General features: G+C 40.7%; 1 protein-coding gene across 1 annotated transcript in view; it reads right to left on the bottom strand.

The window, feature by feature from the left end:
* The window catches only part of grinaa (glutamate receptor, ionotropic, N-methyl D-aspartate-associated protein 1a (glutamate binding)), a 37035-nt gene that overhangs the window by 15311 nt on the left and 3448 nt on the right, over window positions 1–18276 (bottom strand). The window contains exons 2-3 of the mRNA XM_080441936.1: window positions 3385–3758; window positions 533–648 (exon numbers count right to left, since the gene is read on the bottom strand). Of these exons, the coding sequence (XP_080298062.1) occupies window positions 533–648; window positions 3385–3709 (441 nt within the window). The 5' untranslated portion in view covers window positions 3710–3758. The remainder of the gene's footprint in view (window positions 1–532; window positions 649–3384; window positions 3759–18276) is intronic.

Below are 18276 nucleotides of genomic sequence, written 5' to 3'. Positions count from 1 at the left end.
TCCCTACCTTCTAAATGTCTTCCATCTCCCTACCTTCTAAATGTCTTCCATTTCCTTACCTTCTAAATGTCTTCCATCTCCCTACCTTCTAAATGTCTTCCATTTCCTTACCTTCTAAATGTCTTCCATCTCCCTACCTTCTAAATGTCTTCCATCTCCCTACCTTCTAAATGTCTTCCATCTCCCTACCCTCTAAATGTCTTCCATCTCCCTACCTTCTAAATGTCTTCCATCTCCCTACCTTCTAAATGTCTTCCATCTCCCTACCTTCTAAATGTCTTCCATCTCCCTACCTTCTAAATGTCTTCCATCTCCCTAACTTCTAAATGTCTTCCATCTCCCTACCTTCTAAATGTCTTCCATCTCCCTACCTTCTAAATGTCTTCCATCTCCCTACCTTCTAAATGTCTTCCATCTCCCTACCTTCTAAATGTCTTCCATCTCCCTACCTTCTAAATGTCTTCCATCTCCATACCTTCTAAATGTCTTCCATCTCCCTACCTTCTAAATGTCTTCCATCTCCACCTCTTACCTTCCTGATGAAAGCCTGTCGGATGCTCTTGTCCTCGAAGCCAGAGTTGGTGAACTCGTCGTTGTCATCGTAAGACGGAGGGATGTCACCGTGGTAACCGGGGCTGACCATGGGCGCTGGAACATCACAGACAAACAAAAGAGCCTTTAGTAACTATACGTGCTCAAACAGTGGTTCACAACCTTTACTGGACCAGGCCCACTTCAACATCTCATAGCACGGCACAGAGTGCCGCGCTATGAGCTTGTAGATCTGCTATATTTTTGGAAATATCTTGGAAAATGTGTGCAAATCTTTGAATATATTTTTTAAGCGAACTTTTGTAACTCAAATCTTTGCTTCATGGGGGGGTCCCTGGAACAAAACAGTTTGAGATGGGGGTCCGCGGCCAAATACATATCTAAAAATGTTTTCTAAATCCTAACAGTATGTTGCTATATCAGTGGTGCTCCAACCTTTCCATGTCAAGGACCCCCAAAATGATATGTATTTGGCCGCGGACCCCCATCACAAAATATGTTGTTCCAGGGACCCCCAGAAGCACAGATCGGAGTAAAAAAAAATTCGCTTTAAAAACACACACGCACACATTTTCCACGATAAAAAAAACCAATAGCAGATCTACAAGCTCATAGCGCGGCACTCGCTGCCGCGCTATGAGCTTGTAGATCTACTATTGTTGAATAGCCAAAGAAATCTAAAAAAAATGACCCAGATGCGTTCCCGGTCTTAAAGGGTTAATGTTATATTATCTTTAAAATCTTAAAGTGTTTTTGGCAATAATTTGGTGGGGCCTACTCGCAATACCCTCGCTGCCCACCGGGGGGGGGGGGTCCCTGGGCCCACAGGTTGAGACTCACTGTGCTGATAAATAAATAAGCCATAGTGTTGTTGTCAACACAGGACCATCTGATTGAAGCATTGATCATGTATTGATTGTCCAGTGAGTCATCCATCCTTGATGCGGTCTAGACTAGACTACAGACTACAGATCTGCAGCTATAATGTGGAAACGGCAAAGCTTGCAGGATTTCCTCTGGGTTAGGGTAATAATTATAGGTCCACTTTTTTAAAGAGAAAAGCAAATTGCCACCTAAAACGAAGAGGAACATTCCATCCAAACTGGTGCCTTATTTTCTCTCATGGAAAAAAACTACTCAGCTTTAGGGGAACAGCAGGGAAGAGCTACGTTCAGGGGAATACGATGCTAAATGCTGCCGTTTTTACATCTACTAGCACATGTTTCTCTACTTTACACAAGAAGCATTTCTGATATTTGACACTGTGCCTTCTTCTCCTTACCTGACTTTGTTTCCTTTGTAGATGTTTGCGGGACACAGTTGTACAACCAGGAATAAAATAAGGCTTAAGTGTTTTAATTATAACACAATCTATTCAAATTTTCTTGCGTCGGGGCCCGGACCGCTGGCCTTGCGGTCCGGTGCACCTAGGCTCTCTACAGTAACCTGACGGCGCGTTGCGGGTTCGAGTCCCGATCCCGACGGCCTTTGCTGCGCGTCACTCCCCATCTCTCTCTCCCCCTTTCCTGTCTAACTACTTCACCATCAAACAAAAAAGGCCAAAGATAAATCTTAAAAAAAAAAAAATCTTGTATCGGTTCGTTACTGTATAAAAAAATTAAACAACACACACACACAGAGTGTGTGTGTGTGTGTGTGTGTGTGTGTGTGTGTGTGTGTGTGTGTGCTTGTACGAGACAGAATTTCACCCACTCTTTAACATCTGTAAACTTGTGTGGTGACTATAAATTAAAATCAGGCCCAAAAAAGTGGTTTTGTTTAATTTTTGGTTAAGTCTCAAAGTTCTCGGTACCCTCCACAACCAGTGTTGATTTTGACAGCACATTTTGATTTAGTTTTAGTTTAAAAAATAAATAAAATTCCATTTAGTTTTATCTGAAATGTCATCTGAAATATTTTACTTTTAGTCTAGTTTTAGTCGACTAAATATCATAAGTTTGCGGTCGACTAAATCTACAGTTGATTTAGTCGACTAAAATGTATTTTGGCGGTGCCTTGATGACGTCGTAATGGCTAATGTTGCACTTGGTTTGCATAATGAAAATAGCAGATCGTTGTGAGCTTGTAGATCGGCTATTTTCAGAGCACAACACCTGAGTGCAACCAAACATAAAAATGACCACTCGTCCCTCACGAACATTTTAGTCTAGTTTTTAATCTGTTGACGAAATTGTCAATATATTTAGTCTTAGTTTCAGTCATCATATCTTAGTTTTTATGTCGTTTTTATGTCGTTCTCGCCAGAGTAAAAAAGGTAGTCGACGAAGTCAACACTGCCCACAACTAGGGCTGGTGAATTAATATTCGAATATCGAATATTCCTCGAATATGGGGGGAAATATGTATATTCGAATATGAAAATTAATATTCAAATATAAAAAATGTTTTTAAATGTTTATTTGACAGGGACAATACAAAGAACAATGTATCAAGTTATAAAAACAAACAAAAGATATGTTCTACTGGATCCGAGCACTCGATACATTGTTTTTTGTATTGTTTCTGTCAACAACAAAAAAAATAAAAATATTTATATATATTTTTTTATAATAAGGGTAATAATAATAATATTCGAATATATTCGATTATTATTATTATTATTATTATTATTATTATTATTTAAAAAAATATTTTTTAATAATAATAATATTCGAATATATTCGAATATTATTATTATTATTATTATTATTTAAAAAAATATTTTTTAATAATAATAATATTCGAATATATTCGAATATCTGCCAATTTTTAAGACCAATATTCAAATATAATTCCTGAGTAAAGTCGACAGCCCTACTGCCCACAACTCACCAGTGGGGTCCACAGGGTATCCTCCTGGCTGCATGTTGGGCCCCTGTTGGTAAGGCATGGCCTGGGGGTACGGCCCCGGCTGGAAGCCGCCCATGACCGGCTGGGGGTAGCCCGGCTGCCCGTAGGCGGGCGCCGCCGGCGGCTGGCCGTAGGCGCCGGGCGCCGGCTGGCCGAAGGCGGCCGCCGAGGGGAAGGGCCCCCCGGGGCCCGGGCCGTAGTTGGGGGGAGGGGGCAGGGTGAAGCCCGGCTGTGGGGGCCCGTAGACGTTGTTGTGGAGAGGGTTGTTCTCTCCCATGACGGGGAAGCCGCTCTTTTCCTGCGACATGGTGGCGGTGGCGGTGGTGGTAGCGCTGGTCGGCTCACTGACTGCACTCCTACAGCACAAAGCAATGGAAACAGAGACATGGATTATTAACCCTTTCATTCTACGAGTGCCTTCTAAATCAGTAGTCGTCGAAACTTTTTCGTGCCAAGGACCCCCAAAATGATATGTATTTGGACGGACCCCCATCTGAAAATGTTTTGTGCCAGGGGCAGGGGCAGGGCCAGGGGCAGGGGCAGGGGCAGGGGCAGGGGCAGGGACCCCCCCCCCCCCACTTCCCACCACCCCAGAAGAGTAGATTTGTGTTGAAGACGTCAAAATTATTCAGAAATGTTCAAACACTTTCAAGATTTTTCAAAAATGTAAAAAAAATGCAGATGTACAGTACAAGCTCGCAGCACGAATGGAATGGACGGGGACTGAATGCTATTGGTTGTGTAGGTTGTCAATCAAATCATCCCGCCCCTCCTGGAGCATAGCCTACTTTATCGTCAATTTTAGAATAAATGGGACCATAATTTAGCAAAACGCATATCATGATGATTGAAAGGAGACTTTAAACTAGCGACTGGAAGCATATAGTATTTATGACAATTTTTATTAAGGTAAGAAAATCTAGTCTAAAGTTCGTCCAAAAACCCATCCGCTTTAATGAGAGAATATTCTTTCTGACACCTGCAGCCACCTACTGGCCATTTATATGAACTGTCTCTCTTCCGTATCGGCCTCATTGTAAATATCCAAGCCTTGCCCCTTGGTCCCGATCTGCAACTTGTGCTCACAATGCGCCGCCACGCATTGTGAGCTTGTAGATCTTGCTATTTTCAAATGGCCGAAATGTATATGGGGCTGAAGTGTTTAATGTACAGTATGATTTGTAATAATAATACAAATCTACAAAGTAACTAAAGTTGTTCAAATAATTGTAGTGGAGTGAAAGTACAATATTTGCCTCTGAGATGTAGTGGAGTAGAAGTAAAAGAACTGAATATTTGAGATACTCCAGTAAAGTAAAAATACCTCAAAATTGGACTTAAGTACAGTACTTGAGTAAATGTACTTAGTTACGAGTAAATGTACTTAGTTACTTTCCACCACTGAGAAGTGGTAGTAGGGAACAAGATCCATGTGCCCATCATATATCTATGTAAAACTATGGTCCATAAAGCAGACAGAACACAGGTATTTAAACATTCATCATATATCTATGTAACACTATGATCCATAAAGCAGACAGAACACAGGTATTTAAACATTCATCATATCTCTATGTAACACTATGGTCCCATAGAGCAGACAGAACACAGGTATTTAAACATTCAGTAAGTCACACCGTTATTGCATCATGCTGTCTGACCTGGCACAGAGCCAAGCCTTACATCTGACTGATTAGAAAACAGGAGAGAGATGATGATGAAACGCTTTGGATGAAGGGTAGGTAACTGTGTACTTTACACACACACACACACACACACACACACACACACACACACACACACACACGCACGTACACGCGCACACACACACAAGTTTCTACTTAAACCGAGCTCTCCTTTAACCCATTAAGACCGGGAACGCATCTGTGTCGTTTTAGATTTCTTTCACGATTTTTCAAAAATAGCAGATCTACAAGCTCATAGCGCGGCACCGAGTGCAGCGCTATGAGCTTGTAGATCTGCTATTTTTGAAAAATCGTGAAAATGTGTGCAAATCTTTTAATATATATATATTTTTTTAAAGCAAACATTTGTAACTCAAATCTTTGCTTCTGGGGGGTCCCTGGAACAGATATTTTGAGATGGGGGTCTGTGTCCAAATACATATCATTTTGGGGGTCCTTGACATGAAAACGTCTGAGAACAACATATATAGCAACATATATATAGAAACATATGTTTTTTTCAAAGAACTGTTAGGATTTAGAAGACATTTGTAGAATCGGCCAAATTGCAAAAAAAATGCCACAATTTAAAAAAGAAATAGCCAAATAAATCTAAAATGCCACACAGATGCGTTCCCGTATTGAATGGGTTAAAAGCTGGTCTTCCGCCAGTGCTAGCGGGGGTTGCCATGGACGCGAGTGGAGCCTTGGAAATAGAATGCATTATTAAACGGAACTCGCTGCTTAGGGTAGGAGACGCACTTATGTAGCAGCAGTGGTGTCACACACACACACACACACACACACACACACACACACACACACACACACACACACACACACACACACACACACACACACACACACACACACACACACACACACACACACACACACACACACACACACACACACACACACACACACACACACACACACACACACACACACACACACACACACACACACACACACACACACACACACACAGGGCTGTTGATAGAGAGGGTGCCATCATGGGGGAAGTGGGGTTTACATGGGTGGTTTGTGCGTTTGTGTCGGGCAGCTCTCTTAAAAAGGGATAGTTCACCCCCAAAATTACCTTTTTTTTCTATGGATTAGTCAAATCTAACACACCCATTATTAGTTAGGTAGGTAGTCTTAGTTAAGTCTCCTTTGTGTCTCCTACCGGAACCGCTGGTCATCAAATTATTGTCTTAGGAATGAGACGAAAACTAAAAAATATCCATAGGGGAAAAAAGTCATTTTGGGGGTGAACTATCCCTTTAATTTGATTACCTGCAGGTGTGTTGTTACATCACTGTGTACCATAAGGTCAGTGTGATGCAGCCTGACATGTTTTACCCTGCTGTAGTTTATAAACCTTAAAGTACAAAACCAACCTAGGGTTTCATGCCTCTTTAAAGCCAAGGCCTACAGTCCTTTGAGGAGAGATTCGGTCTGAACCGTACGACCTCACCACCACCGCTCTCCTCTCCATCCAGCTGTCTTTGTACGGCTTCCTGAGCCAAGCTCAACAACAAAACGGTGAGCCGTTATGTAACCAGCGTTTCCCGCTAGCCGGCCAACAGGATCTGTGCCGCGCGTCCCCGTTCTGAACCCTCTGGACGGACGGACGGACAGTCACGAGACACTGGGCTGGGCCTGGGGACCACGGGGGACGGACCACGGGGGACCACCATGCTCCACAATGACAGCCACCGTTAGGATCAGTACTAGGGCTGCTGGGCTATATGATCAGTGGTAAAGTAACTAAGTACATTTACTTCTACTCCACTACATCTCAGAGAGCAAATATTGTACTTTTTACTCCACTACAATTATTTGAAAACTTTAGTTACTAGTTGCAGACGTAAATTATTATATTATAAAACATACATTAACCACTTCAGCCCCTATTTTATACATAGGCTATTTGAAAAATAGCAGATCTACAAGCTCACAACGCGTCGCAAACATGATAAATAAAAAGGCCAAAAAGACCCCAAAAATATTCCCCCAAAAAATGGTATCTCCATATTTAATCTTTTGTTGTAAATGAATGCATTACTTCATCACACAAGAGAGGTTTGTGGATATTGTAATATTGTGATTATGGCATTATAAGGGTTGCCCTTTTCCTGGTTTTAATCACTTAAGCCTTATTTTATACTCTATGAGCTCACAACACTTAACTTTATGACGCATGTTGAGCTTGTAGCTTAATTCAGCTATTTCCTTTTATTTTTATTTTTACAAACTAAAAAGAAAACTGATTGATATTATCGTCACAATATCTTGATCAAAGGGAGGAATCTGGTTAAAATAATATTACCATTTATTTTTATTCTCATCACCCAGCCCGGTTCAAAACACTATGCGGCAGGGGCTCAGGGGTAGAGCGGCCGGATGGCAACCGCAAGGGTCCCGGTTCGATCCCGGGCTCCCCCAGAGTTAGTGTGGAAGTGTCCTTGAGCAAGACGCTGAACCCCTGATTGCTCCCGATGAGCAGGTTGGTGCCTTGCATGGTTTCCTCCGCCATCGGTGTGTGAATGTGTGTGTGAATGTGTGTGTGAATGGGTGAATGTGATGCACGATCTATGTAAAGCGCTTTGGATAAAAGCGCTATATAAACGCACCATTTACAATGAAAGCATTGTACTCCTGTGACGAGCACGGTAGCAGTCTGTCAGTAAATCTGTCAAATGTAGAGCCTTGTTTTACACGAGTACAGGTTGAAAATAGCAACCTTAAGACTGAGTGGACAGTCTGCATTCTCTTAGGTCACATATTCATCTTGTATTGTTTTATTATACAAGATGATTATTATTATCGTCATAATATTGACATCAAAGGGAGGCATTTGGTCAAAATTGTTGTTAATGAAATCATTAACTTGACCATATATACAGTGTACAAAAATGACTATGGATTATATAAGCAGGTTGTATGAGTAGCTACAGTAGCACTAGGTTGGTCTGTCTGTCAGTAAATCTGTCAAATTGTAAAAACCTCAGGTTTTAACCACGAGTACAACACGTTGTAAATAGCCGCATTAACCCATGAAGACCGGGAACGCATCTGTGTGTCATTTTAAGATTTATTTGGCCATTCAAAAACAGCAGATCTACAAGCTCCGCGCTATGAGCTTGTATATCTGCCATTTGTTCTGAAAAATCGTGGAAGATTTGTGCAAATCTTTGAATGGATAGTTTTTTTTTTTTTTTAAGCGAACGTTTTTAACTCAAATCTTTGCTTCTGGGGGTCCCTGGAACAACATACTTTGAGATAGGGGTCCACGGCCAAATACATATAATTTTGGAGGTCCTTGACATGAAAAAGGTTTGAGAACCACTGACATTATAGCAAGATACGTTTTTTTTTTTTTTTTTGTGTGTTAGGATTTAGAAGACATTTGTAAAATCCCCAGAAGCAAAGATTTGAGTTAAGAATGTTCGCTTTAAAAAATATATATTCAAAGATTTGCCCAAATTTTTCACGATTTTTCAAAAAAGATTGCTGATCTACAAGCTCATAGCGCGGCACAAGCTTGTAGATCTGTTATTTTTTGAATAGCCAAAGACATCTTAAAATGACACGGAATGCGTTCCCGCCCGGTCTTAAAGGGTTAAGAGAGGAGTGGACAGTCTGCATTCTCCCGGTGGGTGCAGTAAGCAAAAAGCACAAGCTTTGCTGACCACACAGGCTTCCTGTCCTCGTGCTACGCGCTCACCACTCACTCGTCTGTCCGTCGTGAGGACGGTGAGACACGGCTGCTGACGCACACACACACACACACACACACACACACACACACACACACACACACACAGGAGTAAAGTGTGTATTATGCTGTCAGCGTTGATGTGAACCATGGCTTCCTCTAAGGCGTCGGTTCTCAAAGTGGGGCCTGGGGACCCCCAGGGGTCCTCGAGGGAGTTCCAGGGGGTCCCCAGCTAAATGACAGCTAGTTAGGAACCAAATTGACCCTTATGGGTTTGTAACTCTGAAAGTGTACAAATTGAACCAAATGGACCCTAAGGGGTCCATTTGGTTCCATTTGTACACTCTCAGAGTTACATTAACATAGATTTTATAGTATAAATTGGGGTCCCAGAGATAGAAATATCATTAAATGGGGGTCCGTAGCCTAATGCATGTCAAACTGGGGGGGTCCTTGAAATTAAAATGGTTGAGAATCACTGCTAGAGCCGTAGAAATCTTCTCTTATGGGGGTCCCTGGTATATCTTTTCAAATGGGGGTCCGCGGGCCAGTAAGTGTCAATTTGGGGGTCCTTGACATGAAGAAGTTTGAGAACCACTGCTCTAAGGAAGCCATGTTTTTGATGTTTACTGTAGCTATGCTTAGTCATGTCCAAGATTCTGACCCCGATCCGTCCTTAGGCCGGACTCACACAGTCGCGTGAAGCATGCGTCCGCCCCATACATTTACACTGCACCCCCCCTCAAATAAATGAATGGGTGTGTGTGTGTGTGTGTGTGTGTGTGTGTGTGTGTGTGTGTGTGTGTGTGTGTGTGTGTGTGTGTGTGTGTGTGTGTGTGTGTGTGTGTGTGTGTGTGTGTGTGTGTGGGCAGACGGACGCATGCTTCACGCCACTGTGTGAGTCCGGCCTTACAAAACATCAACCACTCACAAACATCAAGAGGTCAAACAGAATGTGTTGGGGGTGGGGGGGGGGGGGGGGCATTTATTCAAATGAGGCTGAAACGCTATCGGGCGCTTTATCAGGGCTCGGTTTCAGGCCTGGTATGGTTTGTTGGTGGAGCGTTTGTTGGTGAAGATTAGAGTTACATGCATGTTATGCAGTGGTGTGTAAAGTAACTAAGTACATGTACTGTACTTAAGTAAAATTTTGAGGCACTTTGACTTTACTGGAGTATTTCCAATTTTCAGTACTTTTACTTCTACTCCACTACATCTCAGAGGCAAATATTGTACTTTTACTCCACTACAATTATTTGAAAACGTTAGTTACTAGTTACTTTGTAGATTTGCATTATTATTACAAAACATACATACATTAACCACTTCAGCCCTATATACATTTCGGCTATTTGAAAATAGCCGATCTACAAGCTCGCGATGCAGTGCATTGTGAGCTTGTAGATCTGCTATTTTCAAAAGATTTCTAGACATTTTATACGTTTGAAAACTTGTGAAATGGGACATTCTGCGTAATGAGCACTTTCTGCTTTTGGTACTTTAAGTACATTTTGATACCAATATTTTTGTACTTTTCCTCAAGTAAATATTGAATTCCAGACTTTTACTTGTAACAGAGTACTTCTACATTGCAATATTGATACTTTTACTTAAGTAAAACAAATGGAGTACTTTTTTCCACCACTGATGTTATGAGAGAGCACACTCTCACTCACGTCACCCTGGAAGAGTACTAAGACGCCACGGCAACGCTGTAACACAAGATTGTCGGTCATGTGACTCATTTCGGTCATGTGACTCATGTCCAGTCAGTGGGGTCATCCCCAGGAATGGGATCAACTAATAGACCGTAGGAACTTAACGGAGTAACTCTAAAGCAAGTGAGCAAAACCCTGACTAAATCAAGACGTGACACAGTCCCATCATCTGATACTGTCGCCGTCAGGGTGTAAACCTTGCATGTCCAAAACTGATCCTTTATTATTTTTAAAACAGTGAAAATAGCAGATCTACAAGCTCACAACGTGCCGCGATGCGACCCATTGTGAGCTAGTAGATCTGCTATTTTCACTACTTTTGTGCTACACTCTGGTATGATGAAACATCATTTACATTTATGAAAAAAGTGAGCATTTGGCTAGATGCCAAGCTCTCATTTAAGGTTCATATCGAGAACCTAATCAAAAAATTAAGAGGACAAATAGGGTTCCTCTATAGAAACAGGTCCTGTTTTTCTTTTTCCATCAGAAAGACTATAATTCAAACTGTAATAATGTCTGTTTTTGACTATGGGGATATATTGTATATGCATGCTTCACTCTCCACACTGAAGCCTCTGGATGCAGTCTACCACAGTGCTTTGCGTTTTATTACTGGTGATGATTATCTCACCCATCACTGTATTTTGTATGATAAAGTGGGTTGGCCTTCTCTCGCAGTGCGTAGAGAGCAACATTGTATTTTATTTATTCATAAAGGCCTTGTGTGGAAAGCTTCCTTTGTACCTATCTTCGCTTTTAGAGCCAAAGGTTACTGGACATTCAACACGTTCACAAACACACATTAGATATACCAGTCCTCGTAAGAGCAGTGAACAAGGAAAAACTGCATTCATGTATTATGCTCCACACAAATGGAACAAACTTCAGGACTCTCTGAAACTGGTGTGATTGGTCTCAATAGAGACATTCAGGGTGCTTCTCGAGGACTCACTACATAGTGACTGCACCCGTTTCATGTAACTCTGTTTATTTGCATCTGTGACACTGTAATATGATTCAAATGTTTGTTATGGTTTTTCATTATGTATGTATTGTATATGCTGTCATCAGGGCGTCCTTGAAAAAGAGAGCTTGCTCTCAACGGGCTTCCCTGAATAAATAAAGGAAAAAGAAAGAAAAGAAAGAAGAGTTGAAATATGGAGATAAGAGGTTTCTGCCCGACATCAATGATATGCTTTATCTACGTCCATTCATGTGATGGAAAATATTTCCCCCAGAGCAAGAGCTTTTTCACCCAAGACTGTGTGTGCAATAGATTACTGAGTAAAACCACCAGCTAGACAAGAGTATGTCACACAGCCGGAGTCAATAAAAATGTATGTACAAAACTATATGACATTTTATAATACAATCTAAGAAAGAAATGACAATAAACTGGGTCAATAATAATTGCTTGGGATAATCTTAACGTAAACACAACCAAACAAAACAGCAGCCTGTCTGCCTAATGAATGGAAATCATTCCGAAGCAAATGTTTTCTCACACCTACGCACAGAAAGTTCCTGTTACCTAAAGCAAGCGGAACATATTCATTAATAGAAAACTATTTCCAAACTGTTCATCTTGAAAGTAAGGGAAGTGTCAATTGAACCACACTCTTGTTTTCACTTCCTGTTTACACATGAATAGTGAGAGTGATGATGAGGGGAGGGTGTAGACTGGAGGTGTGCAGGCCTACACAGCCCTACACAGAACCATGGAGTATGTAGGAGGATGTGCCGCCGTATTTAAAAGAAAAAAGAAAAAAAGACTATTTAGGAAAAAGGCAGTCAGACTCAGATCTTAAGAACCGACATAAAAATTATTATATTATTATATTATATATTATTATTAATTAACTAGTATTATTACAAAAATGTAGCATTAGTATAATTTGCTTTGTTTGACTTGTGTAATTAGGTTTTTTTTGGTTACTTACTGCATTTTAATTTAACACTGGGTGTATATATAAAAAACAAAACAAAAACTAAACAATGGCAAGAAGATATAATAATGCAAATATGAAATGTAATATGAACAACTTGCAATAAAAGTATATATTTTTTTTTAAAAAGGTTCTAAAAAAAATTGTGTCTGTGATCTCTCAGGGCGGGTTCCAGGGGGTCCCAGCAAAATATGTTACTACGTATATTAGCATCACAATGTCATGGCAACCACTTTAACCATATGTTATACTTTGGCTATTCAAAGATAGCCGATGAGCTTGTAGATCAGCTAGACCGTGGAACATTTTGAATAATTAACAATTTCAGAAAATCTAATCTTCTATTCTGGGGGTCCCTGCCTGCCTGGTCCGCGGCCAAATACATATTCAATTTGGGGGTCCTTGACATGACAAGGTGTGAGAACCACTGGTGAGGTGGGTTTGGGGTTGGGGGAGGGCAGGCCAGAGGGGGGGGTTGTCTCACTGGTCTAGCCAGGAAGCCTTGTCGTAACACAATTAGGCGAGGAGCAGCAGCAGAAGCAGCACAATAACCAGACCAGACGCCTCCCCCCACTCCCATGTACAACATGCAGCCTGCATGACTGAACACCACATGGTGAGATGAACGCACAGGAAACAGCTGCACTAAGCAGCCTGTGGGGCCTATACAGTCTACCTGATTTAGATATGGAACTATATAATAACCTGCTTTAACCCATTAAGACCTGAAGCCCATTCTACAAATGTCTTCTAAATCCCAACAGTTTAAAAAAAAAAAAAAAAACATATGTTGCTATAATATCAGTGGTTCTCAAACTTTGTCAATGTCAAGGACCCCCAAAATGATATGTATTTGGCCGTGGACCCGCATCTCAAAATATGTTGTTCCGGGGACCCCCCCCAGAAGCAAAGATTTGACTTGAAAATGTTCGCTTACAAAAATGTATATATTCAATGATTTGCACACATTTTCACGATTTTTCAAAAACAGCAGACCTACAAGTGCCGCCCGCGCTATGAGCTTGTAGCTATGAGCTTGTAGATCTGCTATTTTTTTTAATAGCCAAAGTATAAAACAATGGTTAAAGTGGTTACACAGATGCGTTACCGGTCTTAATGAGTTAAGATACAATAGAGAGGAGGATGCAACCAGCATTCACAAGAGATCTGGCCCGCTATCTAAATAGTCCAAACATTTCCCCACATCTTTTTCCCCCCCCCCCCCAACTCCTTTTGGAGTCTCAAAGAATAGGTCATCTGCTCTAGGAGATGCCACTGCCTCACGACGCTGACAAATAGCCCTATAGTAGTAGGGCAATGTTTCTGCAACCACTTCTTTGTGATAGCTTTTTTTTAGCATGCTGCAAGTAGGATCTTAAGCAAATAACAATCGTCCTGACTCAGTCCATCCGGGGTTTGTCCAAGATACAGGGATTCAAATGTACTAGTACCGATTAGGGCTGTCAACTTTCCTCAGAAATGATATTCGAATATTGGTCTTAAAAATTGGCAGATATTCGAATATATTCGAATATTATTATTATTATAAAAAAATATATATATTTTTGTATCGAGTGCTCGGATCCAATAAAACATATCTTTTGTTTGTTTTTATAACTTGATACATTGCTTTTTGTATTGTCCCTGTCAAATAAACATAAAAATATAACTTTTCTTTAATTTAATATTCAAATATTAATTTTCATATTCGAATATACATATTTTCCCCATATTCGAGGAATATTCGATATTCTAATATTAATTCACCAGCCCTAACCGATACTGAAACCCAGAATGTTTGTAATAAGTATTGCTGCTTCCTTCCAGAAAGGTTGAATTGCAGGAACAAGACCAGACACACTTCTCCTTTTCTGTGGAATTTCTTGACCTCTGACTTCCAGTGAACCGACAACATTCAGGCATCATCATAGGTCACCAGGTCATTTAGTGCACTGTTCCACTTTAACCCTATATATAGGCTATTTGAAAATAGCCGATTTACAAGCTCACAACTTGGGGGGGGGGGGGGGGTTCCTGGCACAAAAGCTTTTCAGATGGGAGTCAGACCGTGGCTAACTAACTACAAGTATATATTAATTTGGGGGTCCATGACATGAAAACGTTTGAGAACCACAGAGCCAAGACTCTGTTGACTGTTCAGTTCAGGACAAAACAAATACATATCTGTGTATAATATGTACAATAGTGCAACTCAGAACAATGGACACCGCGATTTGGTGCCACTTGTGGCACAATCTCAAACAAGTCCAAGATACTGAAAAGGCGGAGACGCATAATGCTTATCAAGCCCTACCCCTGGCTGAGATTACATAAATAAGATTCAATAAATCAGCACACTCCAAGGATATATGAATTTAACATGGTGTTGTTTCACACACACACACACACACACACACACACACACACACACACACACACACACACACACACACACACACACACACACACACACACACACACACACACACACACACACACACACACACACACACACACACACACACACACACACACACACACACACACACACACACACACACACACACACACACACACACACACACACACACACACAAGAAATCCATCAGTGAAGGTCCACTTGTTAGTCTAGCCCTTAATGCTGAGTGCCAGGCAGGGAGACATTGGGTCCCATTTTTATAGTCTTTGGTACGTCCAGGCTGGGGAATTTAACCCCAAACTAACTCCCAATCTCAGGGCAGACACTACAACCACAAGGCTACTGAGCTGGTGCATGTTTGAGAGGGTGGTTCATTTAAGAGCCAATAGGTTCTCTATATAAATAAAAACCTACAACAACCAGCTCAAAAATGTTACTATCCCCACACGGTTCAACTGCTACTGCTGCTTTCCATTGTGTTGTCAGGGAATAAACATGAGGCGAATATTCATTACAGTTCTCTAAGGAGTAGTTCACCCAAAAGATGGCCTGTTTTCTATCAATTACACACACCATGAAGCATTGAAAACAGAGATTTGTTTTTGTCGCATTCCTGAGCCAATAATTTGATGACGGGCGGAAAGATGCTAATGTTCCGGTAGGAGACTCAAAGGAGTCTCTTTTTGAGTCTCCTACCGGAGAGACCGCCGGTCATCAAATTAATTGACAAAAGAAATCTCCATGAATTCAATGCTTCATGGGGTGAGTAATTGATAGAAAATAAGTCATTTTTTGGGTTTACTACTTCTTTAAAGCTGAAAAAAATCCAACATCTCATTCAAAGTTTGTACTATGAATAGTCAGTGGTGGACAGTAACGGAGTAAATGTACTTGAGTACTTTACTTGAGTACAGATTCTGAGGATCTGTACTTTACTTGAGTATTAAGATTTGTTTGATACAGTACTCTTACTCGAGTACATTTCCAAGACAAATATTTTACTTTTACTCGAGTACATTTCTATGAAGGGTGTAAAGTACTGAGTACTTTTAAGCCCACTCCACATCCACACCAATGATTCGCTATGCAACTCCTTGCAACATGCAACTACTTGCAACCACTTGCAACCATTATCCCCAATGGCAGTTGCAAGGAGTTGCATCGGTGCGGTTGACCTTACAACGGTTTTGTTGCAAGGAGTTGCATCGGTGCGGTTGACCTTACAGCGGTTTTGTTGCAAGGAGTTGCATCGGTGCGGTTGACCTTACAACGGTTTTGTTGCAAGGAGTTGCGACTAGTTGCATTGGTGCGGTTTGGCCTTTAGGTTGGCTGTTTTTTTTCCTTCCCTAAAATGCAATTGGCCACAATTCTGCTCTCACACTAGCCGTGTTTCTGGCTTCCCCCTCCGCTCGCCTCTTTGTTACAGTACATCTTGTATAGGTGTATAGGAGTGAAAGTATTTAGTTCTGGTTCCTCAGTCATTTCTATGTTTTTATAAGTGTTTCTGCAGGCTTTGTATAACGTAGTGGTTCTACAAGCAAGCACATCAGTGCATGCAGTGCAGGTGGTTTCAGAGAGTTACAGTACTTCTCTGAAACAAGAGTTACAAGATCCTATAAATTAATTGTGAAAGTATTACAGCAATTCGTTGATTTAAAATTAAGAAATGTACTTCTACTTTTACTTAAAGTATTTTTCAAAGCACGTACTTTTGAATACTTAAGTATATTTAAAAGCAATTTTTTACTCTCATTTGAGTAACATTTTGACTGAGCTACTTTTACTTGTAGTGGAGTAAATTTGACCAAGAGCATCTGTACTCTTACTCAAGTACTGGGGTTGAGTACTTTGTCCACCTCTGTGAATAGTACAACTATTAATTCAGCTTAAAATAATTAAGATTAAGGGATAGTTCACCCCAAAAAATATTTTCTTCCTATGGATTAGTCACCCCATGGAGACTTGAATTCAAAACAGGGACTCGATAAGAACTGGAATGGATCAAATCCTAACGATGCCCTAATGATAGCTGGTAGATAAAGCATTGAAGCATCATTCTACATGAGCAGTTGTGTGCTTGCTATTGGTTGGGTCTTCAGTCTGCCTGCCAGCTCGGGGCAGCCTGGCAGGAGGAGGAGGACGAGGACGATGCCCTCCATGCCGCGCTGTGTCAGCAGCAACTCTATGCCATGTCAAATAATGCACAGACATCCTCAGCCTCACCTTGTTGTGACAGATGACTGCACCACAAAGCATCTCTCACAGTGTACAATGTGGATCAGAAACTGCCTGCCTGAGGGTTTGTTTTTAACTCTTATACTGCCAAAAACGTTTATAAACGTTTTTTTTTTTTTTTTTTTTAATAATAAAAAAAAAAATCTAAAATTATTCTTTATTTTATTTTTCATTTTTTCATTTTTCCGTTCTTCACAAAGAACCAGGAGATAACATTTTCCAAAAAGTTGCTGCTCCATTCACTTCAATGTTAAAAAAATAAACGGAGAAAAAAATAACATGTTTCCTATGTTTTACCTGGAAACATGCCAGAGGTGGCAAACTATTTTTGAAAAACCCTGGCAGTTTTTAAAATAGCAAAAGTTTACTTTAAGATCTCTAAATATCACTTGGCAAAGCTGCTTACCAAGCTGCACACCTTAACCCTTTTAAGACCGCAAACGCATCTGTGTCATTTTAAGATTTATTTGGCTATATAAAAATTGCAGATATACAAGCTCATAGCGCTGCACCGAGTGCCGCGCTATGAGCTTGTATATCTGCTATTTATTTATTTTTAATCGTGAAAATGTGTGCAAATCTCTAGTTTGAATATATATATACTTTTTTTAATCGAAAGTTTTTTAACTCAAATCTTTGCTTCTGGGGATTTTACAAATGTCTTCTAAATCCTATCCTTTTTCCTAAAGTTTTTTTTTTATTTATAATTTATTTTCTTTTACTTATGTTGCTATAGGCTATTATCAATGGTTTTCAAACTTTTTTCATGTCAAGGACCCCCAAAATAATATGTATTTGACCACGGACCCCCTCCCATCTAAAAAAAAATTGTTCCAGGGACCCCCAGAAGCAAAGGATTTGAGTTAAAAAAAAATCAGGATTTTTCTAAAAAATAGCAGATCTACAAGCTCATAGCGCGGCACTCGGTGCCGCGCTATGAGCTTGTAGATCTGCTATTTTTTCCTAAGCCAATAATTTGACGACCAGCAGCGGTTCCGGTAGGAGACACAAAGGAGACTCTTTGTGTCTCCTACCGCAACCGCTGCTGGTTGTCAAATTATTGGCTTAGATGTGCAACAAAAAAGTCATTTTGAGGTGAACTATCCCTTTAAACCAGAACAGCATGACAAAATTGCTCTTCTCA

The sequence above is a fragment of the Gymnoscopelus braueri genome (genome assembly GCF_963280865.1).
Source record: "Gymnoscopelus braueri genome assembly, chromosome: 11".
Lineage (NCBI taxonomy): Eukaryota > Metazoa > Chordata > Actinopteri > Myctophiformes > Myctophidae > Gymnoscopelus > Gymnoscopelus braueri.
Note: the sequence above shows the minus strand (reverse complement) of the source record. Positions and strands in the feature narration are given on the sequence as shown.